The following is a 26257-nucleotide window of genomic DNA, read 5'->3' as shown; positions in this document are numbered from 1 at the left end:
GAAATGGGCAACATTGCAGACCATAGACACGGTGGTCAGCTGAAGAAACTTAGTGCGACAGATGAAAGATAACTTTCTAACTTCCCAATGAAACTGAAGATTTTCAGCAGTGCCATCAGGAAAGAATTGGCAACAACAAATGGAACTCCCATCTACTGTTCAGAGAAGTCTGGCTAGAAGTGGTCTTCATGGAAGAAAGGCCAAGTGATTTAACTATGCACAAAAATATAAGGTGTAGGAAAATGGCAGCACGTGTTCTGGACTGATGAGTGAAAATATGAAATAGTTGGCTGTAACAGAAGGCAGTTTGTTTGCCAAAGGGATAGATAGCACTGGGCAGCCCCCCTATATGGTGTTACTGAGAGGTTGTGAGTCAGAAGCCCTGCATTCCCTGTGTGAACACTGCCACATACGGATTATTTTTTCTGCACTGGTGTACCACACGGCCAATCCCTGATTGTAGGATGACTGTTTCATTTGGTATTTATGCACCTGTGCAGCTGCCATTTTACTTGGGTCCGCTGCACCCTGGATTAGTGCAAATGCATTTGGGACTGTCTGGTTTGTAACTGAATTTTTTGGAGGATTTTTTCCTCTTTTTGTGGTTTTCATAGATAGCGATATAGTAATGTGTCTGCAGGCAACACTGAAGCATGGTAACAGAAGGCAGTTTGTTTGCCAAAGGGATAGATAGCGATATAGTAATGTGTCTGCAGGCAACAGTGAAGCATGGGGGAGGCTCCTTGTAAGTTTGAGGCTGCATTTCGGCAAATGGAGTTGTGGACTTGGTCAAGATTAATGGTGTCCTCAATGCTGAGAAAAACGGGCAGATACTTATCCATCATGTAATACCATCAGTCTGTGGTGCTCGGATACGATCCTACCTCGTAAATACAAATGTTAAAAGACTCTGGCACTCGTTAATAGAGGATAAAGATGATGTTCGTGTCGTCCAATGCACAGTGTAATGATGTGACTCATTAAACATATACTAAGTAGAAGATTAGTCAGGGGTAATTGTTATGAATGGGTCGCCGAGGACGAAAAAAACAACACAAGCTAAGTGTCAGAAAACCACAGAGGTTGGTAACTATGCAGACTGCAGATCCCTGATTCTAACCACGCAACTAGCAGCAGTCGTGGAGCGTTTCTACGTTGGTCCTAGACACCTCGTCACAACCGGAGAGCTAAATAAGCCTAAAGCAGGAAAAGAGGAAAACTAACTGTCCCAGCGCAGACCCCAAAGGAAAGACAGCCCCCCACATGTATTGACGGTGAAACAAGATGAAAACACATACAAAGGCAGGAAAATAGGCTGAGCAAATGATGGGGCCAAACTAACTAGAAAGGACAGGAAAGGAAAGACACTGTCTGCAATCTGCCAAAAACCCTGCCAAAAATAGTGTCCAACACATCTGCACAGAGCAAAAAGAGGCCAATCTAATAAGGGACAAAAAAAAGCAAATTGGCAAATACAGATAAATAAGAGTGGAAATTCAGCACAGCCCAGCCGGGCTGGCTGACCACACAAAAAACTGAATTGACCAACAAGAGCAAGTGTGAACATTAGCAAAAACAAACTTAACTTGAGAAGACTGGAACAGAGCTGAGTCCAAGACCTGAGAAGCAGACTGAATCACCAGCACCAGGATAGGGCATCGGCTGTCTTATATCCAGTCTGATACTCCAGAGATCCAATCGTTATCCTCCTCACCAGGTGGCAGATCACTACCAATTAAAACAACCTCACTACCTTCTGTCACCACCAGAGGGAGAACGGAAGGAGAACTCTCAACTGGTGGAGCAGAAAATGAGCTCATAACAGGTAATGTTGAAAAGTAGATTGAAACAGCGCTGTGTGTATTGCGCTTAAACAGTACTTGGGTTTTCACAAAGTGGATGAGGACACTTACAGGGTCCAAAAGTCCAAAATATTACTTTTGTAGCAAAAATAAAAAATACCGCCCTGCATTATATTTACATGTACAGAACAAACTTTTAGTCTTAATAAGGGCAAAGATTATGGAGAATGAATCATACAATACTAAATTAACATCCCTTAGAAATAAACATTACAATTTTACACATTTTTTACATCATTTGACACATTAGCTGACAACTAATCTGCTCCTCACCTATGCAGAGGTCCACGTGGGGTAATAGTTTCAGGGAGATAGTCTACGAGTGGCGCCCAACATCCGCCATTGCAGGGCATGGGCAGTGGCTGCGGCTGGTTACTCTCCACTATATTTAACATCCAGCTGATATAAGGAGACACTGGGTCGTCTAGAAAAGCAGATTTTAATTTACATTAAAAAAGCAACAAAAGAAAAAAAACACAATGTGTGCACATAAGCCTAACAGTAGCTTTACCAATAGTATAGAATCTGCTAGCACGAGAAGAAGAGCCTAACTGAACAATCAGAAGGCGGTATAACTGGGACAGGGAGTGCAACACAATGCTCGGACTGGCTGGCGGCTCTTGACTTGAGTGACGACATGTAATTTTATGCTGCGGTCACGCTTGGTTTGGGAGAGCCGCCGGGCAGGCCGAGCATTGCGTTGCGCTCCCCGTCTCAATTATACGGCTGTTTGATTCTTCCCTTAGGCCGGGGTCACACTTGCGAGTGCAATGCGAGAAACTCGCTCGAGTCTCTCGCCTCAATACCCGGCACTCGTGATCGGAGTGCTCAGCTGCATAGAAAGACATGCAGCCGCACACTCCGAACCCGAGTGCCGGCGGCAGTGCCGGGTATTAATGCGCGAGTTTTCACAGGTGTGACCCTGGCCTTAGAATAACGTTATTGATACAGGACTATTATAATAATGTAACTAAGGTCAAAACCCAAGTGTGCTGCGCATGTACGGCCACCTCAATGACAGTGGGGCAAGATTGGCGTCTGTTCTCTAGTGATCCAAATATCATACATTTATGGAATATATAAAAAAAGTGCTTACTTTTATCATCGTCATAGGATCCCCCCGAGCTGTTGCTGTACCTGGACTCCAGCCTTGTATGAGCTCGGATGACATTCCCAAACCTAAAGAAAACAAAATATTGAGCAATTGTTTCTAATACAAGATAAAGTTTTGTCTTCCACTCAAAAAGTTTCACCAATGCCATTACAGGCTTCTTCCCCAAAGAGCGGAAAATGTTATAGGGGGAACCAGTTCCACATTAATGACTGTGGATTTAGAAGAGGAGGTCATAAAAGCTCCTGTGTAGTGTAACGTGTAGGTGTCCCGATACCTTTATCTACAGCGTGTATGTATACAGATCAGCCATCCGTTACCGGACGCCAGCAGACCTCATTACCATTCAGTGCCAGATGAGATCTGTTTATATGAATCATCGGCCGTTCAGCTTTTCCAATGTGATAAGAAACTATAATATTTATACAGAAATATTTCTGAGCAAAAATGTATTCTGAGAGCCTTAGTGATTGCTACCATTTATGGTCCGGAAGAGAAACACAAACGATAATGATCCCATTATATAAACCGTTTCCAGGATGTAATTTGTAATTATAATTACAAACACAAACATTGGTAGGAAAAACATATATATACACACACACACCTTCTAATTTTCCTGAGATTAGTCAGTGTTTATGCAACAGAATATATCTACAAAACCACTCAAGAGGCCTTCCAGGAGCTAAATGTTAATGGTCTTTCCACAAAATAGTCTATCAAAGCTTAGCTAAGTTTCGACACTCAAGATGAAGGAACCATGATGGTGATCATCGTCTCCTTCATTGTTTCCAGGGGCACAGCGCCATAAGCCAGGGTGTGGGCCTGCCTGGTACTGCAGCTTAGTCTAAACTAAGGTACCAGGCACTGCTGCCCATACAGAACAGACAATGTTCAAATATAAAAAAGGGTCGTCAGAGATTGCTAGACCGCCAACCCCATCTCCGACATCCTGTTGGTGAATGTGCCAATAATGGTTAGGTGGTTTCCCAAATTTAGGAAATACGTGGGGCATCTGGAGGAGAAGGATGAGGGATGGGGCAGAACTGTAATTATTTTGGAATAGGCGTATACACATAGGGAGCTTTTTTTTGGAGGTGGTCAGAAATGACAAGCTTTCTTTTGGAAACCACTTCAGGAAACTCTCCTTCTCTGGGGAGTTTTTAGCTTCCTGAAGAGTTTTTGGAATATTTTTTGGCAGAGTTTTCAGAGCAGAACCTCAAAGATTTGAGAAGTTGAGTTTTTAGAGTAGAATTTGAAAATTTTCAGCTCAGTATCTACACCCAAAAACTCTGTATGCACCAACACCTAGGCTTTTTTCCGGAAGCGTCCTTTGTAGCCTTTTGATTGAACAGTGCCTAGATTGGAGCCTATCCCACGAGGAACCACTTCAAAGAAATCACATGCACTCTTTATAATTCCCTCTAGACATTTTTTTTTTTTTTCCAAAACTTGAAATCCCGAAAAAAAAAATGCTCAAAACACCAAATTGGTTCTAGTATCGGAATGAACAGGACGACTCTTTCAGTAGTTTTTTGTGCATTTTTTATTATAATTGCTAGGACCCAACTCGGTTTGAAGGTTTTTCAGGTGCATTTTGAAGCAGATTTGCTCCAAAAAACTCATTCTTCATGCATCTATGTACTTTTTGTATGTAGATTTGTTTCTTCCATAATGACACTTTGCTTTTGCACAAGGTGTTTTTGATGAGAGGTTGAGGTCAGTACTTTGTTTCTGTAACATAAAATGATTCTCGAAATAAGAGCAAATAATAATAATAAAAGAATTGTATCAAAAGACCCTTAACGTTTAGGTCCTGGAAAATCCCTTGAAAAAATGGCAACCACAAAAACCGCCATCACCCAGAGAGGGATTTATAGAACTGAAACGGATGGAGTAATAGGAAGCATCGGACAAGCACCGATAAGGCCTTGCATCACGAAAATCATGATTCACTTCCTTACTTCTATTTTAAATTAACCGTATTAATAAAACATCTGGACATGAAATAATTTATAATCTACAGGAAGCGAGATGGCTTGAGCAAGGGTTTGAGGCTGTGCAATCATTGCATGCCAAGAAATACTGAATAATTCATGTTAAGAAACAAAGTCTGAAGAGTTGGGGACACTCAGGGAAGAAAGGGCAATAGCAGCTGATCAACACCAAAATAATAATAATAATGCAAATATAATTTACGTTCTCCACCTGTCATCTGAGTCTTTAGCTCCCCTGCTGTCGTCTAGATCAGGGAATCCATCTTGTCCTGCGACAACAGTGTTACTACTGGAGGTGGTCCCTGTAAATCAACAAAAACAACCATTAGTAGTAGATACGGGAACACAAATTTTTAGGACTCCGGCCTATCAGTTAGATCAGTAATCTGTGATCACTTGATGAAAAGCCTCTGACTCGCCTTAAAGGGAATCTGTCACCTACCCTTTGGCGGGCGATGAAAACGAGGTCGGTCCGGTCCGATGGGCGGTGTTCCCGATGTGTGCCGCCTCCCCATCCTTGCCTGCTGTCCGCAGGTTATTGCTGAATTGGAGTAGGTGTATGCCATTTTTGGGCCGTGCGCTAAGCATTCATAGCTAGAGCACGCGCAGTATGCTTTGCCCAACTGCGGGCAAAGCCGAAAAGCCGGACTGCGCATGCGCCGGTTAACTAAACCCCGGAAGTATTTTGCTGTGTTCCGTGGCTTAGTTAACTGGCGCATGCCCAGTCTGGCTTCTCTGCTTTGCCCGCAGTTGGGCAAAGCATACTGTGCGTGCGCTAGCTATGAATGCTTAGCGCACGTGCAAAAAAGATGGATTTTTGGTTCTTACCGTAAAATCTCTTTCTTGGAGCCTTCATTGGGGGACACAGAATACCATGGGTGTATGCTGCTGCTGCTAGGAGGCTGACACTATGCAAAACAAGAACATTAGCTCCTCCCCGGCAGTATACACCCACCGACAGGCACTAGGCACCTCAGTTGGTGCAAAAGCAGTAGGAGAAGCAACGGAAACTCTCTAAACATATGTACCAACCCAACAGGGGACTCAAAGACCCAACGCTGTACAATTTAAACAGGGAGGGTGCTGTGTCCCCCAATGAAGGCTCCAAGAAAGATTTTACGGTAAGAACCAAAAATCCATCTTTCTTTATCGCCTCATTGGGGGGACACAGAATACCATGGGACGTTCCAAAGCAGTCACAAGGGCGGGAACAGCAATAAGGAACGAAAGAAAAGGAAAGGCTTAGGTAGGCCGGTGCGCCACCGCCGCCTGCAGAACCTTCCTACCAACAACTGCATCAGACGAGGCCTGGGTATGAACCCTGTAGAACCTCGCAAATGTGTGCAAGGACGACCAGATCGCGGCCCTGCAAAGTTGCAGAGCCGAAGCCTGGTGTCGAACGGCCCACGAAGCTGCCACAGCCCGGGTGGAGTGAGCTCTCACTCCCGGAGGGGGCCGTTTTTCCTGAAGTCGGTATGCTTCCTGAATGGTAGAACGAATCCAGCGAGCAATCGTGGATTTGGATGCCGGAAGCCCTTTCCTGTGACCGTCAGAGATGACCAGCAATGAATCGGATTGACGAAGTGAAGCGGTCCTAGCGAGGTAGACACGCAAGGCTCTAACAACATCCAGCTTGTGGAGTGACCTCTCAAGAGGGTGAGAAGGAGCCGGACAAAAAGATGGAAGAACGATATCCTCATTGATGTGAAAGGAGGAAACCACCTTTGGCAGGAAGGAAGGAACGGGCCTGAGAACGACTTTATCCTGATGGAGCACCAGATAAGGAGAACGGCATGACAAGGCCGCTAACTCAGAAACTCTTCTGATGGATGTAATGGCGATCAAAAAGGTTACCTTCCATGAAAGAAGTGACAAAGGAATGTCCTGGATGGGTACAAACGGCGCCTTTTGGAGAGCGCCAAGAACGAGATTGAGATCCCACTGTTCTATTGGTGAATGATGAGGAGGAGCCACATGAGCGACTCCTTGGAGGAACGTCTTAACCTGCGGTAAAGAAGCGAGCTCTCTTTGAAAGAGGATAGACAAGGCAGAAACCTGGCCCTTCAGGGTACTGAGAGACAGACCCGAATCTAAACCAGACTGGAGAAAACCCAGTATGGACGGAATGGAAAAGGCCATTGGAAAAACTTCTTTATCGTCGCACCAACGGAAAAAAGCCTTCCAACACCTGTGGTAAATGCGGGAAGAGGCTGGCTTCCTGGCTTTGATCATCGTCTGAATCACTTGGCTGGACAAACCTGATTCTCTTAGGATTGCGGCCTCAACGGCCATGCCGTTAAATTCAGAGACCAAGAATTCTCGTGGTAAAGGGGGCCTTGTGAGAGAAGATCCGGACGGTCCGGAAGTCTCCAGGGAACGTCCGCGAGCATGTTCACCAGTTCCGCATACCAAGGCCGTCTCGGCCAGTCTGGAGCCACAAGAATTACCGGAACGCCTTCCGATTTTATCTTCTTGACCACTCTTGGGATCAAGGCAAGAGGTGGAAAAAGATAAGGGAGTTGGAACTGGGACCACGGGATTACTAGAGCGTCGCAAGCGACGGCTAGAGGATCTCTGGACCTGGCTACGAAGCGCGGAACTTTGTGGTTCATTCGAGATGCCATGAGGTCGACGTCCAGAGAACCCCAGCGCTGGCATATCTGATCGAAGACTGAGGGATGGAGAGACCATTCGCCTGACGCTAGGCCTTGACGACTCAGAAAGTCGGCTGCCCAGTTTTCCACCCCTGGAATGTGAACGGCGGAGATTGCTGGGACGTAACGTTCCGCCCAGCGCAGAATCCTGGCCACTTCTGACATGACTTGGTGGCTGCGCGTGCCGCCCTGATGGTTTATGTACGCCACAGCCGTGGCGTTGTCCGACTGAATGCGGATCGGCTTGCCGACGAGAAGGGGTTGCCAGCAAAGAAGGGCCAGAAAGATTGCTCTGATCTCGAGCAGATTGATAGGAAGAAGAGCTTCCTGAGGGTTCCAGTGTCCTTGAGCCGTCCTCTGATGAAAAACCGTTCCCCAACCCAGGAGGCTGGCGTCGGTGGTGACGACTTGCCACCGAAGCGGGAGGAAGGACCTCCCTTATAGGACTGATGTAGACATCGTCCACCAAGTGAGGGATTGCCTCACTTTGAGGGGGAGAAGAATTGGCCGGTCTAAGGACCTCGTCGTCTTGTCCCAGGCTGAAAGGAGGGACAGCTGAAGAGGACGAAGGTGGAACTGTGCAAAGGGCACTGCTTCCAAGGAAGCTACCATTTTCCCCAGGATTTTCATGCAGAATCGAAGGGGAATGGGCGTTGGTCGTTTGAGGGCTCGAATCCCTTTGAACAGAGCCGCAAATTTCTCCCTCGGAAGAAACACCCGGGCCAGATTCGTGTCGAACTCCATACCTAAAAAGGTTAGACGCTGAGTGGGGCTGAGGATGGACTTTTCTTTGTTGACTAACCATCCGAGACGGTCGAGAGTATCCAGAGTTATCTGAGGACTCAGGAGACAGTCTTGACGGGACGAGCCCTTGATTAAGAGATCGTCCAGATAAGGGATGATGAGAATCCCTCTGGATCGAAGGATGGCCATGACCGTCGCCATCACTTTCGTGAAAACACGGGGAGCGGAGGCTAGACCGAAAGGGAGAGCTGTGAACTGGTAATGATCGTCCTGAATCGCAAATCTGAGATATTTCTGATGTTGCAAGCAAACAGGGATGTGAAGATAGGCATCCCGTATGTCCACAGAGCAGAGGAATTCTCCGGGTTCCATGGAGGCTATCACCGATCGAAGAGACTCCATTTTGAAGTGAAGAATCTTCACGTGGCGATTGAGCAATTTGAGGTCCAGGATTGGCCGCAGGGAACCGTCTTTCTTCGGGACTACGAAGAGGTTTGAGTAGAACCCTGAAAACCGTTCGTCTGAGGGAACGGGAACAATCACTCCGGCGGAAAGAAGGGAGGAGACGGCCTGAAAAAAACCTGGAATGTGGGACCGTTGTCTTGGAGGACGAGAAAGGAAAAAAACGCCTGTTTGGCGGGGAAGAAAATTCGATCTTGTAACCGGATGCGATGACTTCTCTGACCCAAGCGTCGTCGACAACCGACAGCCAAGCGTCCACGAAAAAGGAAAGTCTGCCTCCCACCCTGGAAAAATTTCCAGGTGGGGGTGCCCTGTCACTTGGAGGCAAACCTACCGGTACGGGCACCTGAGGACCTGGAGTATTGTCCTCTAGATCTCCAGCGGGGAGCGGGCTTGTAAGAAGGTTTCTTCTGCTCTCGCTCCCTAGAAGCGGAAGGACGCTCTTGCTGGACAGATCTCTCTGTGGACGAGAACGGACGAAAAGGCCTAAAGGGCCGAAAACCCTTTCTATTAAAGAAGCGTCTTGGTCGAGACTGGGGGAGAGAAGTACTTTTACCCCCAGTGGCGTCGGAAATTATTTGATCCAGTTTGGCCCCAAAGAGCCTAGAACCCTGGAAGGGCAGATTGGTGAGCGACTTTTTTGAGGTGGTATCCGCATTCCATGACTTTAGCCAAAGAACTCGGCGTACAGCTACTATATTGCTGTTAGCCCTAGTTACACAACCGGCCGCATCCAAGGAGGCGGCTAAAAGGTATTTACCCGCGTGATTAATTTGATCTGCCAGATCTGCCTGCTCGTCCTGGGGAGCTGCCGCTAAGATGCCCCTGCGAAGAATTTTTGCCCAAGCCGAAATGACTTTAGCTACCCAGGAGGAGGCGAAAATAGGGCAGAGGGAGGCACCGGAGGCCTCAAAGATAGACTTCGCCAAGGATTCTAACTGCCTGTCCGTCGGATCCTTAAGCGATGCACCGTCTGGAAGGGACAGAACTGTCTTAGAGGCTATCCGAGAAACGGGAGGGTCCACTTCAGGGGCTTTGGTCCATTTAGAAAGCAAATCAGCCTCAAATGGGTACAAAACATCCAAATACCTGCGGCCCGAAAAACGTTGCTCAGGGTGCTCCCAATGTTTGGCTAGAGTAGTATCAAACTCGTAGTGGTTTGGAAAGGTTTTGGATGGAGGTCTTGACCGTTTAAATGGGACAGAACATTCCTGAGGAAGGGGCTTATCCTGCTTAATCTCCAGGGTTTGGAAGATGGCTGAAAGAAGACTATCGACCATACTTCGTGTTTTAGACATGTCATCTGCTTCTGAACTAGATCCTGATTGTGGATCGTCATCTGACCCAAGGTCGTCCACTGAAGGAGACGGACCCCTGGGTGAAGCAGACGGGCCTAGCGAACTGGAAGATGAGCCCGATAGGAGACGCTTCCTGGAAATCCTATTCGGCCTGTCCCTCTGAAGGTCGCGGTCAGGAGCGGACGACTCACCCTGAGAGGTGGTCGGAGCAGCGGTGGCTGAAGGTAGCTGAGGCAAACGTTCTAGGACCTGGACCAGGGACTGAGAAACTTTGGTCAGATCGGATACCGACTGAGACATGGCTACGGCCCATTCTGGGAGAGGAGAAGTGCCCCCATCACGGGGATCTGTGTGCTCCTGAGAGGCCGACATAGCTGAAGGACTGCAGGACGGGCAGAAAGGAGATGGCTGACCTGAAGCCCACTTCCTTTTACAGCGCGCACAAGCGTAATGAGTAGCGGTGGGCCTGAAACAGAGATCCCCTGCAGGGTTGGGCATAAGGAAAAACTGCGCTGAATGTCCGCGGAAATTGAGAAAGAACTGCGGAGGAGGGCTAATATCTCTGCATAGAGCAGAGCCTACCTAGTTCCGGCGAGCAGCAGAAACGCTGAAGTGTCCCCCAAGCAGCGCAGAAGAGCAGGAACGAAGAACCAGGAAATGCCTGATGAGGTGAGCGGAGCTTAGCGGCTGAGCCGCAATTGGAGCAGAGATGAAGGAAGGGGATGAGGAGCCCTGTGATGGGCTAAAAAAGGCGCGAGGAGAGCGCGCTCAGAAAGAGGGGGAGGCGCTCTGAGAGCGGGCAACAAAGCGAAAGTGAAAGTAAAAAAACCAGCGCCGGAGCCCCGTGATTAAAACGCCCAGGAGGAGAAGAGAAAGTCCCTGTAATGGAGGTACTGGCGCGCAGGAGAGCTGTGGGAAAAAATGGCCAGCGATGAAAAACAGGGAGAGAATAAACCCCTGTATTCATCCTTGTAACATGAGTGGAGAGGCGCGCGGCTGGTAAGAGCGGCGCCCGACAGGCAGGGAGAGGGGCGGGAAATTCAAATTCCTGGTGATGTCCAGCTGCCCACCAATGTGTCCTTTTGGGGATGCTGCGGGCTGGAGGGATCGTTCAGGCACCTACCTGAAGTCCCTGAAGAGGATGACCACAGGGGCCTCTCATGTCCTCTGTACCCGCTTTCTGTAGAAGACGGCATTAACTTCTTGATGGCGAGGGGAATCTTGCGATCGCCGTCTTCCTCTCAGCCCTGTCCCGAGAGAGGGGTGAGGAGGGGGATTTTTGGCAAGGACCAGCCACCTGTCCGCATCCCATAGCACCCGGAGGTGATAAGGGACAAAGTCCTGCCAGCGCACTGAGAGTTGCGATGTGGGATCACCACACTGCTCGCTCAGCCGCCTGATATGGGAAAGCAGAGTGACTATTCACCCTGTTTCCCGACTTGAATCTGCAAAATAAAAGACAAGAGAATTAAAAAGTTCACACTAGAACACCTAAAGAAAGAAAAGGTTAATTGCGGATCTGGGAAGATCCCGGTCCGCCTCCTACAGACACTAAGCACAAACTGAGTTGCCTAGTGCCTGTCGGTGGGTGTATACTGCCGGGGAGGAGCTAATGTTCTTGTTTTGCATAGTGTCAGCCTCCTAGCAGCAGCAGCATACACCCATGGTATTCTGTGTCCCCCAATGAGGCGATAAAGAAATGGCATACACCTACTCCAATTCAGCAATAACCTGCGGACAGCGGGCAAGGATGGGGAGGCGGTACACATCGGGAACACCGCCCATCGGACCGGACCGACCTCCTTTTCATCGCCCACCAAAGGGTAGGTGACAGATTCCCTTTAACTCCCAGCATTCCCGACCTTTGTTTTGATTAGTTGGGCTGGTGTGATGTTGTGTGCGCCATGGCGCAATGATGGTGCCGCGGCAGACCGGCTGATCAAAAGAAGAGCATGGAATTCTGCAGCTTCTGCGGGACAAACATCGACAGAACAGCGGCTTCTTTTCCTCCCTGCTCTGTTGAAGAGGCATAACTGTGGGAAGTCGGCAGTCAATCAGCATGACTTCTCAGTCACACCTCGTCGACAGAGCAGTCAATCAGCACCACATTTGCAGTCATACCCCGCCGACCCGGGAGAAGAAGATGCTGCTCTGTTGACTTGGAGCAGCTGAATTGAACCTGTCAATGCAGGGTAGAACGGGCAGATAATTAGCAACTACCTGCCTGTTTTTTGGGTCATAGTAAAACAAAAATTAGTCCTGAATAACCCCTTTAACATGACCTGGACACATTTTCATCCTCAGGAAATTGACACTAAAACGTGACTGCAAGCAGACATATTAAAACGTGTAGGAGAAACTTAGAAAACCTCCAGCACTTTTTCGTTTGTAGACAATACAAATGGATGATTAAAAGAAAGGAGAAAAAAAGTGGAAATCAGATTATTTTTAGCGGATGTACAAAAAAAAAAAAAAAAAGTGTGTGAATAAGTTTTGACCCGAATGCTCCAAACCTTCATATTCAGTTTTCTATACATATGGTAAGTGACAAAACGTTCTTTGTATTCTTAGCGGCGATATATTTTATTCCCGATGCTCAGAAATCAGGAAGCGATTTGGGATTAGACGTGCATTGATCTGCTGTACCAATATCATGTTTAATCAGTAGAAAAGACCTTCACTTATCTTCCATTTGATCTTCGAGGAGAAACGCGGTTTATACAGCCAAGTTCCTAAAAAAAGGTGTCAAACTACTAATCTTCTTTGTAGAATTTCTATTAAACTGCTTGCATGTGTTGGAAAAGAGAAAGAGTTGAAATTCCCAGAGCAAATATGCCGAACGGTATCCCAACAAGGCTAAAATCCTTCAAAGCAGGAGACTTTCTTCTGCTTCTTAGATCAGACCATCCCCTTGTGCTACAGAATACTTTATAGTTAAAAGCTAAAAGCGCGTGAAGGAGCTGAAAAAAAAAAATCTGACTTAAAAATCCCCGATCAAAACATATTCATTCCTTACCAGAAGGAGCCGCAGAGGCCTTGTTGCTGGCGGTAAAGCGGTAGAAGGGGGGGTTATCACAATGTTGAACTATGGGGTTAACAGGATCGGTCTGCTGAAGCTCAAAGAGAAGCTCCTCCATCGTCTGGATGGTATTATTTCTACACAAGTAGATTGCCACTTTTTTGATCTGGAGAGTGAGAAATAAAATGTTTCTGTAGGAGGATAACGATTTATATTCTTTTTGTAATTAAAAAACAAGAAATAAATAATATAAAGAGAATTAAAGGAGTTGTCCAGAATTTTAACAGGTAATATCAAAATAACCAAAATTCACTTTTAAATCCACCCTGCCCTTGGTCCTGTAATCCTTGCCAGTACGGCAGCTGGTCAGGTGCTCGACATCATTCACCGGACCCCTGCAGCCAATCTATGACTTTAGCAGTTAAGCTGACATGTAGAACCCCTGACCGGTGATTGGCTGCAGTGGTAATGTGAATGATTGATGGCATGTGACTAGCTGCAGGAATGGCAGGTACTTAAGGAATAAAGTGCATAAAGACCAAAAGAAAAAATGCTGGCATTAACACCACACCCCGATCATAATAGCCATATCTTATGGTGTACAGCTTGATACATGAAAAGATCGTGAAAATTCAGAGGAAAGGTAAAGATGGCATTCCCCACTGGCAATTCAAGTAAAATGTATTTTATTTCAGTCATGGGATACGGACATCAGTGAAAATGAGCAACAGCTGTTTCGCATGAGTACACGCTTCTTCAGGCTCACAACTGGAATAAAAATGTGGAATGGTAGTACATTGAGCAGTGTGTTATGGTTACGGTATTTTATTATGTTATCACATTGCTTGCTGTTAGGCAACTTTCATACTATCCCGGACAACTCCTTTCAAATAATGTCCATAGTCAAGACAACTTTAGCCTAAAGACAAAATTGTTCCTATTCTTCCATGCCTTTTTTTCTGAGAAATCATTCCAACCTTCGTACACCATCTTAAACGTAATAATGACTTTCTGAAGAGCACAGTTCTGATGGTCCCATATTGCCTTTAAGAGGCAGTTATAGGACATCAGATGCTATAGTTATATAGATTACCCTAAATTGTGAGCAAAATACAAGAGAGACCCATATACAGGTCTAAGGCACACGGGAAGTAACAGACTGCACCCTACGCAGCAGCATGCATGTCACAGGCAGTATGCCTAGAGTTTCCCTTTAAGGTTCTAATTCATAGCAAATGTAGTTTGCTATTGTCTAATCCAAAATTCAGGTCCACAGGAGTTGTATCGCACTGTAAAGTTACGTAAGCTTGTCTGACTTGACTGCTATTCGGACGCAAGGGCTCCTACCTAAAAGATTTCTAGAAATTGTATTTGAATTAACTTTTTAAAGCTATGACTTGAACAAGGACCTAAAACTTTAATGGACTTTCCACAAATGCTGCCACACCATGGAAAGACAAAGTGAGCGGGGGAGCTACCAACCACTAATGCCAGGCTATACATGATCCAAGATAGACCCTCAGGTAGAGTCCTAATACCTATATGGCCAGACAGGGGCAGATGTGGCACAGGGACTGAGTTTTGATTTTGAGATAATTACAGGTCAGGGCTTTTTAGTGTTTCTAGAAAGACAAGAAGCTTATTGCCACCTTTATCCATGAATGTTGCAGGTTTGCAGAAGTCAATGTGGTTTTAGTCAACACGTCTTCACCAAGAAACATGTGTCCAATGGTTATTTTTGGTCCAGTTTCAGAATTAATGACCCTATAGTTAATTAGCTAGAATTAATGACCCTACAGTTAATTAGCTAGATCTACGATTCAGGAGAAGCGCACTTATTTATACATATATTACATTTAGGTAGATAGAAATGTTTATTATCTTACATAAGGCAGTAGGGTGGTATCACTGCTGACCCCGCACAGGCTAATTAGGAACTGGAGAGTAATCCGGAGGTTGTTGCTCCACTTCTCATTATTGGCCAAGGCATTCCAAGCATTTTCCACCTCCTGGCCTGGCACCTCATCCGCATACTGCCCAAGACACAGCACAAACAGTGTTGTATTAAGATTCAATGTTTACAGCACTCAACAATTAGACTTGTTCAAAATAAGTGTTTTAGGGCACAAATCGCAGGATATACAAGTTACGCAGGTGGGTCCCGCACTTGGGATGCAGCAGCAATTACTTTGACAGATGGTGGTTTCCAATGTGATAAATGGCTACCTTCGTCCATATTGCTTGGATATTAAACCTCTTCTCCAAAAACAGTTTTCACATATTGAAGGGCTTGTCTTATCTCTGTTCAAGACCATTTGTAGACATTAACATAGTAAAACATGTTTTCATCTCTTATTACTAGGCAGAGATATGGTCAATTTGAAGGTACAGGCCCCAAAGCCTGAAAACAGGGATTTTTGTGTGTACTCACCGTAAAATCCTTTTCTCCGAGCCACTCATTGGGGACACAGGACCATGGTTGTTATGCTGCCGCCACTAGGAGGGCAATAAGCAACTATACAGAGAAATTAATGCCTCCTCCGCAGTATACACCCTCTGCTGGCTCTATGTTGAACCAGTTTGGTGCCAAAGCAGTAGGAGTTCGTAATTAACAAAAAATGCAATATGTTAAAACCAAATAACAACGACAAGCCAACAGGCTAACAGGGTGGGTCCTGTGTTCCCCAATGAGTGGCTCAGAGAAAAGGATTTTACGGTGAGTAGACACAAAAATCCCTGTTTCTCCTTCACCTCATTGGGGGACACAGGACCATGGGACGTCCTAAAGCAGTCCCTGGGTGGGAAACAGTACGGCAGCTGAAACCTTGTGTACTGATCAAATAAATCTGTCCTACAGATGTGATACTGCCGATTGCAGGATTCGTCTGCCAAGGGCCGCGCCTGGAGAAGCCTGAGAATGAATGCTGTAATGCTTAACAAACATGTGTAGGCTGGACCAAGTCGCAGCCTTGCAGTGCCGATGCTTGATGCCGAATGGCCCAGGAAGCCCCCACTGACCGAGTGGAGTGTGACTTAATCCCCGCCAGGATAGTCTGACCTCTGACACGGTAAGCCTCTTGGATCGGAGAAAACTAGAAACCACCATGGTTACTTACCGGTAGCCGGTTTTTCCGGAACCCATGACAGCACCACCTGAGAGAGGGATCCGCCCCGCCAGGACAGGAACCTACTGAGACATAAGGGGCGGCACCTCTCCCCCGCTTCAGTTGGGTTACAGAGCATTGAGAGGACTTCCCGGTTAGTTACATGTTTAATCCAACACCACAACACTCAAAACACCCTACTAATTGTGCACACCCATACAGTGAAAAAGGGGGGGAATGTACGGGTGCTGTCATGGGTTCCGGAAAAACCGGCTACCGGTAAGTAACCATGGTGGTTTTCCCTTCACCCATGACAGCACCACCTGAGAGATTTTTGGAGACTTCGAAACACCTTAGGGAGGGACCACCGCTTGCAGCACCCTTCTACCAAAGGTTAAGTCAGCAGAGGAGGATAGATTTAATCTATAGTGCTTAAAGAAGGTTGAAGGTGAGGCCCAGGTAGCGGCCTTACAAATCTGTTCGATTGATACCTCTGCCTTTTCAGCCCAGGAGGTCGCCACGGCTCTGGTGGAATGAGCCTTGATGCCGTCAGGAATCGGGATACCACTAGCTGAATAGGCTACACTAATGGCTTCCCTAATCCATCTAGCAATAGTCCCTTTTGAAACCCCATAGCCTTTCCTGGCACCCTGAAAAGCTACGAATAGGGACTGTGACCTCCTCCACTGGCTAGTGGCAGATATATATTCTACGAGAGCCCTTTTAACATCCAGACTATGGAATTTTTCCTCCCCCAGATTTTTTGGATTTTCGCAAAAGGATGGAAGGACAATTTCCTGACCCCGATGGAAATCTGATACTACCTTGGGCAGATAACTGGGGTCTGTTCTTAAAACTACCCTATCCTGAAAGACTTAAGTGTAAGGAGGATTTACTGAGAGAGCCTGTAAGTCGCTTATCCTGCGGGCTGATGTGAGGGCTACTAACAGGATTGTTTTTAGGGTCAAGAACTTTAGGGGTAGCTGATGTAATGGCTCATACGGATCTTTTGTAAGGGCTTCTAACACCAGGTTTAAATCCCAGGGGGCTATTCTGGGTATTGGAATAGGCTTAGCTCTATGGCAGGATTTAATAAATCTGGCTATCCATCTATCTGATGCCAGTTTGCAATTGTAGAGCGCCCCTAGTGCCGACACCTGAACCTTAAGTGTGTTTACTGCTAACCCCATCTGCAACCCAGATTGTAAGAACTCTAGGATGGCCCTAATCGGGGGTTCTTTTCCTAACGGCTTACCCAAGAACTGTAGGAATTTATCCCATGTTCTGCCGTAGATGTTAGTAGTCACCGGTTTCCTGCTTTTTAGCAGAGTGGCCACCAGCCCAGGGGAGAACCCCCTATCCATTAAAAGCGACCTTTCAAATTCCACGCCGTCAGATGGAATCCTTTGACCTGAGCGTGCAATATTGGACCCTGAGCTAGTAGGTCCGGGATTTCTGGCAGAACCCATGGATCGGAGAGGGACATTTTCCGTAGCAGAGCAAACCAGGGCCTTTTTGGCCAGAATGGAGCTATTAGAATCACCCTGGCTTGATCGTTTCTGATTTTTCTTACCACAGTTGGGATCAGAGCTACTGGGGGGAACGCGTAAGCCAGTCTGAAGTTCCACTGGATGTGCAACGAGTCCACTGCCCATGGATTTTCCCTCGGGTTTAGAGAGCAGAACCTTTCTGTTTGCCTGTTGTGCTTGTTTGCAAAGAGGTCTATCACCGGTTCCCCCCAAAGCTGAATTATCTTTTGAAAAATGGACCGGTTTAGCGCCCATTCTCCTTGCCTCAGGGTATTGCGACTCAGGAAATCTGCCTCTATGTTTTCTGCCCCTTTTATGTGTAGGGCTGTCACGGAGTGTAGGTGTTCCTCTGCACTGTTCAGAATGTTTGTTGCTGCTTCCATTAAGGAGTGTGATTTTGTCCCACCTTGGTGGTTGATGTATGCCACTGCTACCTTGTTGTCTGACATGATGCGTACGTCTCGACCCTGGAGTAGCGGAATGAAGTGGCTTAGGGCCTTGCCCACTGCCCACAGTTCTCTCAGGTTGGAGGATGCCTTCCTTTCTTGAGGTGTCCAGGAACCCTGACCTATGAGGCCCCTTAGGTGTGCCCCCCACCCCGAGGAGCTTGCATCTGTTAAAATTATATCTGTCGCCTGTCTGTCCCATGGTATTCCTAAGGTCAGATTTGTCCCGTTCAACCACCAGTTGAGAGAGTCTCTGGTTTTTGAGGAAAGCTCCAGCTTCCCTTCCAAACGCCCTCTTAGCGATCTTTGTGCTCTTAGTATCTCCCCCTGGAGTTGCCGGGTGTGAAACTGAGCCCACCTGACCGCCGGAATACAGGATGTTAGGGTACCTAGTAGGGACATTGCTTTTCTTAATGTCATACATGGTTGGTTTCGGCCCGCCAAGGCCAGATTTTGTACCTTCTCTATCTTGGACTCTGGGAGCAGACACTCTTGCCTTTCTGAGTCCAGTATAAATCCTAGGAAGGTCTGTTTCTTTAGGGGTTGTAGTTTTGATTTTTTGAAATTGACTATCCACCCTAATTCTTGCAAGGTGTTGATCACCTGAGTCAACTGTGCTGTACAGTGGTCCTCTGAACTGCCCACTATAAGAAAATCGTCCAGGTATGGTATTATGACCGTATCGTGAATCCGGAGAAAGGCTGTCACTTCCGCTATGACCTTGGTGAAGACCCTCGGGGCTATGGATATGCCAAACGGAAGAGCCAAGACCTGAAAGTGCCTTAGTGTGCCCTGAATATAAAGCGCTACCCTCAGGTATTTCTGGTAATCTGGATGGATAGGGATGTGATAATACGCATCCTTTAAATCGACTACGGCCATGAAGCAATCTTGATGTAGCAGCTTTACTGCCGTAGTCACTGATTCCATCTTGAAGGTCGGGTTCCTTATCCAAAGATTGAGGCGTCTGAGATTTATGATTGTCCTGAACAACTGATCTGGTTTTTTTATTAGAAAAAGGGGTGAATAAAACCCCTTTCCTTCCTGTAAGCGTGGCACCTCGGACAGTACCCGCTTGTCTATCAGGCTCAGGATTTCTGTTTCTAAGGCCAGTTGTTCTTCGGTCATCTTCCTGATAGGTGTGATGACGACCACGGGTTTTGGCTGACGAATAAAGGGGATTTTCAGGCCATCTTTTAGGATGCTCAGAATCCAGGTATTGGAGGAGATCTTTTCCCAGGCCTGGAAAAAGAGTGCCAATCTCCCTCCTACTGGAATACCGGCGTCATTGTGGTGACTTTTTTGAGGTGGCGGTGCCTCCACCAAACATAAACCCTGATTCTTTCTTTCTTTTATCCTCCCATCTTCTCCTGTCAGCGGGAGGACGTCCTCTATTGAATCTCCCCCTCCGAAAGGGCTGTCTCCTCTGATCCATAGGGAATCTGGGGAAGCCTTTTTTCTTATCTCCTGCTTTCTCCAGAATATCGTCCAAGTTCTTGCCGAACAGGAATCGACCATCGCAGGGGAGAGAGCACAATTTGGCCTTGGACTGAAGGTCACCCGGACAGCCCTTAAGCCATAACGCGCGTCTAGCAGCATTTGATAGTGACGCTGCTCTGGCTGTCAATCGCATAGAGTCCGCCGAGGTATCTGCCAAAAAAGCCGCTGCCCCGTGCAAGAGATACATGTCTGATAAGATCTTCTCTCTTGGGACCCTTGACGCCAGCTTCTCTTCTAACTGCTGCAGCCAGATCATAAGGGAGCGTGCCGTGCAGGTGCCCGCTATCGCCGGCTTTAGACCTCCTGCTGTCGCTTCCCATGCGTGCCTCAAATATGAGTCCGCTTTTTTGTCCAGCGGGTCTCTAAGAACCCCTGCATCTTCCAAGGGCAGGGCCGACCTTTTGGAAGATCTGGACACCGCTGCATCTATTTTTGGGACTTTGTCCCATACCTCCGTATCCTTGTATTCAAAGGGGTATCGTCTCTTAGAGGCGGATGGAAGGGCCCCCGATTTTTCAGGCTTTTTCCACTCCTTCTCAATAAGCGCCTGGATTTTCGCGTTTACTGGAAAGGTTCGTTTTTTCCTCTCCTGAAGCCCCCCAAACATGACGTCCTCTAGGGTTTTAGCCGCCCTTTCTTCCTGTAGGCCCATTGTGGTTCTAATGGCCTTTAGGAGGGCATCTGTATCTTCTACAGGGAAACATGGCTTACCCCCTGTGTCACTATCTGAGGAGTCTGAGGAGGATGATTTTTCCGCCTGAGATGATACTGATGCGGAATCTGAGGGGGAACTAGGGAAATCCTTCCTGCTTTTTTTCCCTTTTTTCAATAAGGACTTAATTGAGCCTTCCATTTCTGACCTGAGGGCAGATATTAGATTGGCTGCGAAACTAGGCGCTTCCTCCGCCATAGTCCGCTGAATGCACGAAGCACAGAGATCTTTTTGCCAGTCTCTTGCTAGGGGAGATTTACATATAGCACAATCCCTATTCTTCTTCTTGCTTCCCGCTTTTCTGGGCCTTTCCTACAGGGTGAAGCATACAATAGAAAACCCCTATTAATATACTGTTAACATTCACGAAGATCACTCACCACCCGTAATCAAGGGTACCGGACTTGGAGGCTGCATCGGAGCACCTGACCCGCGCTCTTTGGACTTTGAGGAGTGCCCCGACCTGCGGCTGGGGCGACTGCTGCTTGAATGGCTTCCATGCTTCCTGCCAGAGGGCTGTGAGGGAGGCAGGGACGCTGAACGTTCCTGCTCGGACTCCATTTTGCACCGCCGATCTACAGCTGTCTTCCTCCTTTTAAATTGCATGCCTCCGCCTGGTGAGCGTCTTCCTCCCCTCCCCCCTGCGACCGCCGGCTCAGCGCTTCAGAAGCCGGCCGGCGTCGCACCCAGCGCCATTACACCGTCGCCTTCTGCTGACGTCAGCCGGCGCACCCAGCATTCCAAGCGCCGCTGACGTCAGCGGCCGGAAGACGCCAGCGTCTCTCCCCTACCACGGGGATCGAGATGCGGCGTGCGCGAGGGGAGGGCGGCGCGGTGGGGGCTTCCCGGAGCCACCGGAATCCCATCCACGCCCGCACGAACCCGGAGCCCCAGGGACCCCGGGGACTGCGCTTCCAGGACCCGACGGCCGGCGCTACTGGTAAGCTACCTGTTCTTCCCGCGCCGGGACGGGCCTGGGTCTTATCTTTTTCTTCGCCCATGACAGGCACCGCCACAGTGGGATTCCTTCCAGGACAGGAACCCAACTGAAGCGGGGGAGAGGTGCCGCCCCTTATGTCTCAGTAGGTTCCTGTCCTGGCGGGGCGGATCCCTCTCTCAGGTGGTGCTGTCATGGGTGAAGGGAAAATAGAGGTTTGCAAGACAAGGCCGCCAATTCCGAGACCTGCCTGATGGATGTTACTGTTACAAGAAAGACAACCTTCCAAGAAAGAAGGGTAAGTGATGCGTCCTGCAGAGGTTCGAAGGGAGCTTCTTGCAAGGCACCTAGGACCAAATTAAGGTCCCAAGGCTCCAGTGGCAACTTGAAGGGAGGGACGAGATGGGACACTCCCTGTATGAAGGTCTTAACCTGCGATTTGGAAGCTATCCTTCGCTGAAACAGGACGGATAAGGCCGAAACCACCATGGTTACTTACCGGTAGCCGGTTTTTCCGGAAGCCATGACAGCACCACCTGAGAGAGGGATCCGCCCCGCCAGGACCCTACTGAGCTATAAGGGGCGGCACCTCTCCCCCCGCTTCAGTTGGGTTACAGAGCATTGAGAGGACTTCCCAGTTAGTTACATGTTAATCCAACACCACATCACACAAAGCACCCTGCTAATTGTGCACACCCATACAGTGAAAAGGGGGGGGGGAATATACGGGTGCTGTCATGGGTTCCGGAAAAAACAGAGATCTTTTCTGGAGGGAGAATCACCAACCTTCGGGAAGTGTCCAGGATCATCCCCAAAAAGGAGATTTGCTGGGATGGGACTGGGGAGGACTTGCTTAGGTTTACCAACCAACCCAAGCGAGTGAAAGTGCCCACAGTGATGCTGACACATTCTGCACACGCCTGAAGGGACGATCCCTTGATGAGGAGGTCATCTAGGTAAGGCAGAATCACCACGCCCCGTGAGTGCAGAATAGACATGACGGCTGCCATGACCTTGGTGAACACTCTGGAGGCAGTGGCGAGACCAAAGGGCAAGGCGGTGAACTGAAAGTGCTCATCTCCGATCGCCAAGCATAGAAATCTTTGGTGACCATAAGAGGATTGGAATGTGAAGCTATGCATCCTTGATATCGACAGACGCGAGGTATTCCTTTTTCTCCAGCGAGGAGATGACAGAACGGAGAGACTCCTTTCGGAAATGACGAACTTTGACAAACTTGTTCAACAGTTTTAGATCCAGGATGGGACGCATAGTACTGTCCCCCTTCTTGGGATCGCAAACAGATTTGAGTAAAACCCCTTCAACCTTTCTGTGTGGGACCGGGATGATGACTCCGTCCTTACGGAGTGCATATATGGCCTGATGAAAGGGGACTGCATGCGACTCCGTCCTTGGAAGACGCGACTGGAAGAAGCGAGTTGGAGGGGGAGACGCAAATTCTATTTTGTATCCGGAGGACACCAGATCTCTGACCCATTGGTCATGAACGACCACCAGCCAGACTTGACGAATTAAGAGTAGATGGCCGCCTACACCTGTCTGTGTCCTCCGGATGAGTTACCGTGAGGGTCTGCTTCTCCAGGAACGAGAGGGCTTGTATGAGGGTTGTGGATCCCGGTCCCTGCGAGGGGGACGGGCCGAGCTAGAGGAAGCGGTTGTGGATAACCAGCTTGCAGTCCTGCGAAATGGCCAGAAGAGAACCTGGTGTTGGTTCCGAAAAGGCCGACTGGGTCTTTGCTATGGGAGGAATTTACCTTTTCCCTCAGTAGCATCAGAGATAATTTGGTCGAGTTTGTCTCGCCCGCTCTGGTAAGACAAGGAAGTTAAAGATTTTTTGGAAGCAGAATCTGCTCGCCACTCTTGGAGCCATAGGGCTCTCCTGATAGTAATGGCGTTTGCGGCTGCAAGCGGGCACAGTTCACTGCATCTAGGGAGGCATGTACCACATAATCCCCGGCCCGGGCAATCTGGTGAGCGAGACTGACCGCCTCGGGAGGTAGGTTATTTTCTTGACTGGTCTTGGCTAGAGCCTCTGTCCTCCATCATACAGTTAGGTCCATATATATTTGGACAGAGACAACATTTTTTCTAATTTTGGTTCTAGACATTACCACAATGAATTTTAAACAAAACAACTCAGATGCAGTTGAAGTTCAGACTTTCAGCTTTCATTTGAGGGTATCCACATTAAAATTTGATGAAGGGTTTAGGAGTTTCAGCTCCTTAACATATGCCACCCTGTTTTTAAGGGAACAAAAATAATTGGACAGATTAAATAATTGTAAATAAAATGTTCATTTCTAGTACTTGGTTGAAAACCCTTTGTTGGCAATGACTGCCTGAAGTCTTGAACTTATGGATATCACCAGACGCTGTGTTTCCTCCTTTTTGATGCTCTGCCAGGCCTTCACTGTGGTGGTTTTCAGTTGCTGTTTGTTTGTGGGCTTTTCTGTCTGAAGTTTAGTCTTTAACAAGTGAAATGCATGCTCAATTGGGTTGAGATCAGGTGACTGACTTGGCCATTCAAGAATATTCCACTTCTTTGCTTTAATAAACTCCTGGGTTGCTTTGGCTTTATGTTTTGAGTCGTTGTCCATCTGTAGTATGAAACGACGACCAATCAGTTTGGCTGGATCTGAGCACATAGTATGGCTCTGAATACCTCAGAATTCATTCGGCTGCTTCTGTCCTGTGTCACATCATCAATAAACACTAGTGACCCAGTGCCACTGGCAGCCATGCATGCCCAAGCCATCACACTGCCTACGTCGTGTTTTACAGATCATGTGGTATGCTTTGGATCACGAGCTGTACCACGCCTTCGCCATACTTTTCTCTTTCCATCATTCTGGTAGAGGTTGATCTTGGTTTCATCAGTCCAAAGAATATTCTTCCAGAACTGTGCTGGCTTTTTTAGATTTTTTTTTTTTAGCAAAGTCCAGTCTAGCCTTTTGATTCTTGATGCTTGATGCTTATGAGTGGCTTGCACCGTGCAGTGAACCCTCTGCATTTACTTTCATGCAGTCTTCTCTTTATGGTAGATTTGGATATTGATACGCCTACCTCCTGGAGAGTGTTGTTCACTTGGTTGGCTGTTGTGAAGGGGTTTCTCTTCACCATGGAGACTATTCTGCGATCATCCACCATTGTTGTCTTCCATGGGCGCCCAGGTCTTTTTGCATTGATGAGTTCACCAGTGCTTTCTTTCTCAGGATGTACCAAACTGTAGATTTTGCCACTCCTAATGTTGTAGCAATTTCTCGGATGGTTTTTTTCTGTTTTTGCAGCTTATGGATGGCTTGTTTCACCTGCATGGAGAGCTCCTTTGACCGAATGTTTCCTTCACAGCAAAACCTTCCAAATGCAAGCACCACACCTCAAATCAACTCCAGGCCTTTTATCTGCTTAATTGAGAATGACATAACGAAGGGATTGCCCACACCTGTCCATGAAATAGCCTTGGAGTCAATTGTCCAATTACTTTTGGTCCCTTTAAAAAGAGGGTGGCACATGTTAAGGAGCTGAAACTCCTAAACCCTTCATCTAATTTTAATGTGGATACCCTCAAATGAAAGCTGAAAGTCTGAACTTCAACTGCATCTGAATTGTTTTGTTTAAAATTCATAGTGGTAATGTCTAGAACCAAAATTAGAAAAATGTTGTCTCTGTCCAAATATATATGGCCACCCAGGTTGTGGCGAAGGAAGGGAAGAGTGCTCCGCCCTGGCAGCTTCAAAGACTGACCGAGCAAGATTATCAATTTGTCGATGAGTGGGGTTTTTAATAGATGAGCAGTCAGACAAAGACAAGAGAGTTTTGGAAGGGAGACGTGATATGGGTGGGTCCACTGCAGGGGACTCAGTACACTCTTTTCTTAGAGTAGAGGTAAAGGGGTACAGTGCTTCCAGGGGATTTTGCCCTGTGAATTGCTTGTCCAGGCGACTTCTATGCCTGTGAACAATGTCAGTAAACTCAGGGTGTTTAGCAAAAACCCTGTGAGGATGTTTGGTCCTTTTGAAGGACACGGTTTGATACGGACTATTTCCAGGCTCTTTGTCTACTATCAGAGCCTTATTGACCGCATCAAGTCGTGTTCGCTGCAAACCCCTGGTGAGGGGGAGCGGGAAGCAGAGCTTGCGGACGCCGAGGCACCAGAGTGCCTGGGGGATGAGCTATGGGGACATTTCCTTGTAGATTGCAGTCTTCTGCTTCTGTTCAGCCCCTGTCCGAGGAAGACTCTTGCATGGCTGAAAGGCCTTCTGCATAGGGCAAACTGATGCCCTGGCTTGAGGAGGAATCACGGAAGGATTATATAGCGTTAGCCAGGGAGTCATGGACTGTGCCAGAGACGTGGCCCATTCGGGTGGACCAGGTCCACTAGGGTCGGCATTAGCGGGGGGCTCCTGTGCACATGAGGGTTCGCAGGCTGCACAGATTGCGGTACGGTGCCACAGTGGTAATGGGGCATTACATGCAGTACATGAGGCATACACCACTGTGTGTGTTTCATCAGGTTTCTTAGATGCCTTTGACTGAGACATATTGCATGTAAATGCTGCTTAGAGGCTACTGCCGGGAAGGGGTTAAATGCTGTGTGCAGCTTACCCAGGTCCTGTGTCCGTGCCCCCAGAGAAGGTAGTCTGCGCTGTGGTGTAAAAGGTGAGCCTGTAGTCAAACATGCGGTGAAGTGAGGAAGTGATGGCGTCCCCAGTCTGTAGTCACCCATGCGGTGACAGAAATGGTGGCCCGAGAATAAGTCGGCGCTTCTCGTGAGGAAGAAGCGCCAGAAAATGTGGGCGGAGTCAGGGCCAGGGAGCAGGGATGCGGCAGCAGTGCTTCTCGTTCGGAGTGAGAAGCACCT

The 26257-nt window shown here is 47.8% G+C and overlaps 1 protein-coding gene across 6 annotated transcripts in view; it reads right to left on the bottom strand.

Moving 5' to 3' along the window:
* Nucleotides 1-26257, bottom strand: part of FRY (FRY microtubule binding protein) — a 546108-nt gene that overhangs the window by 83002 nt on the left and 436849 nt on the right. For all 6 annotated transcript variants that reach the window (XM_073583182.1, XM_073583178.1, XM_073583180.1 and 3 more), the window contains 5 exons: nt 15034-15180; nt 13145-13313; nt 5182-5272; nt 2959-3041; nt 2136-2286 (listed from right to left, as the gene is read on the bottom strand). In XM_073583182.1, coding sequence (XP_073439283.1) covers nt 2136-2286; nt 2959-3041; nt 5182-5272; nt 13145-13313; nt 15034-15180 — 641 coding nt within the window. The remainder of the gene's footprint in view (nt 1-2135; nt 2287-2958; nt 3042-5181; nt 5273-13144; nt 13314-15033; nt 15181-26257) is intronic.

The sequence above is a fragment of the Dendrobates tinctorius genome, unplaced genomic scaffold, assembly GCF_039654945.1.
Source record: "Dendrobates tinctorius isolate UK_male_01 unplaced genomic scaffold, ASM3965494v1 ptg000075l, whole genome shotgun sequence".
Lineage (NCBI taxonomy): Eukaryota > Metazoa > Chordata > Amphibia > Anura > Dendrobatidae > Dendrobates > Dendrobates tinctorius.
The sequence above is the reverse complement of the archived record's forward strand: the minus strand, read 5'-3'. Positions and strand labels throughout refer to the sequence as shown.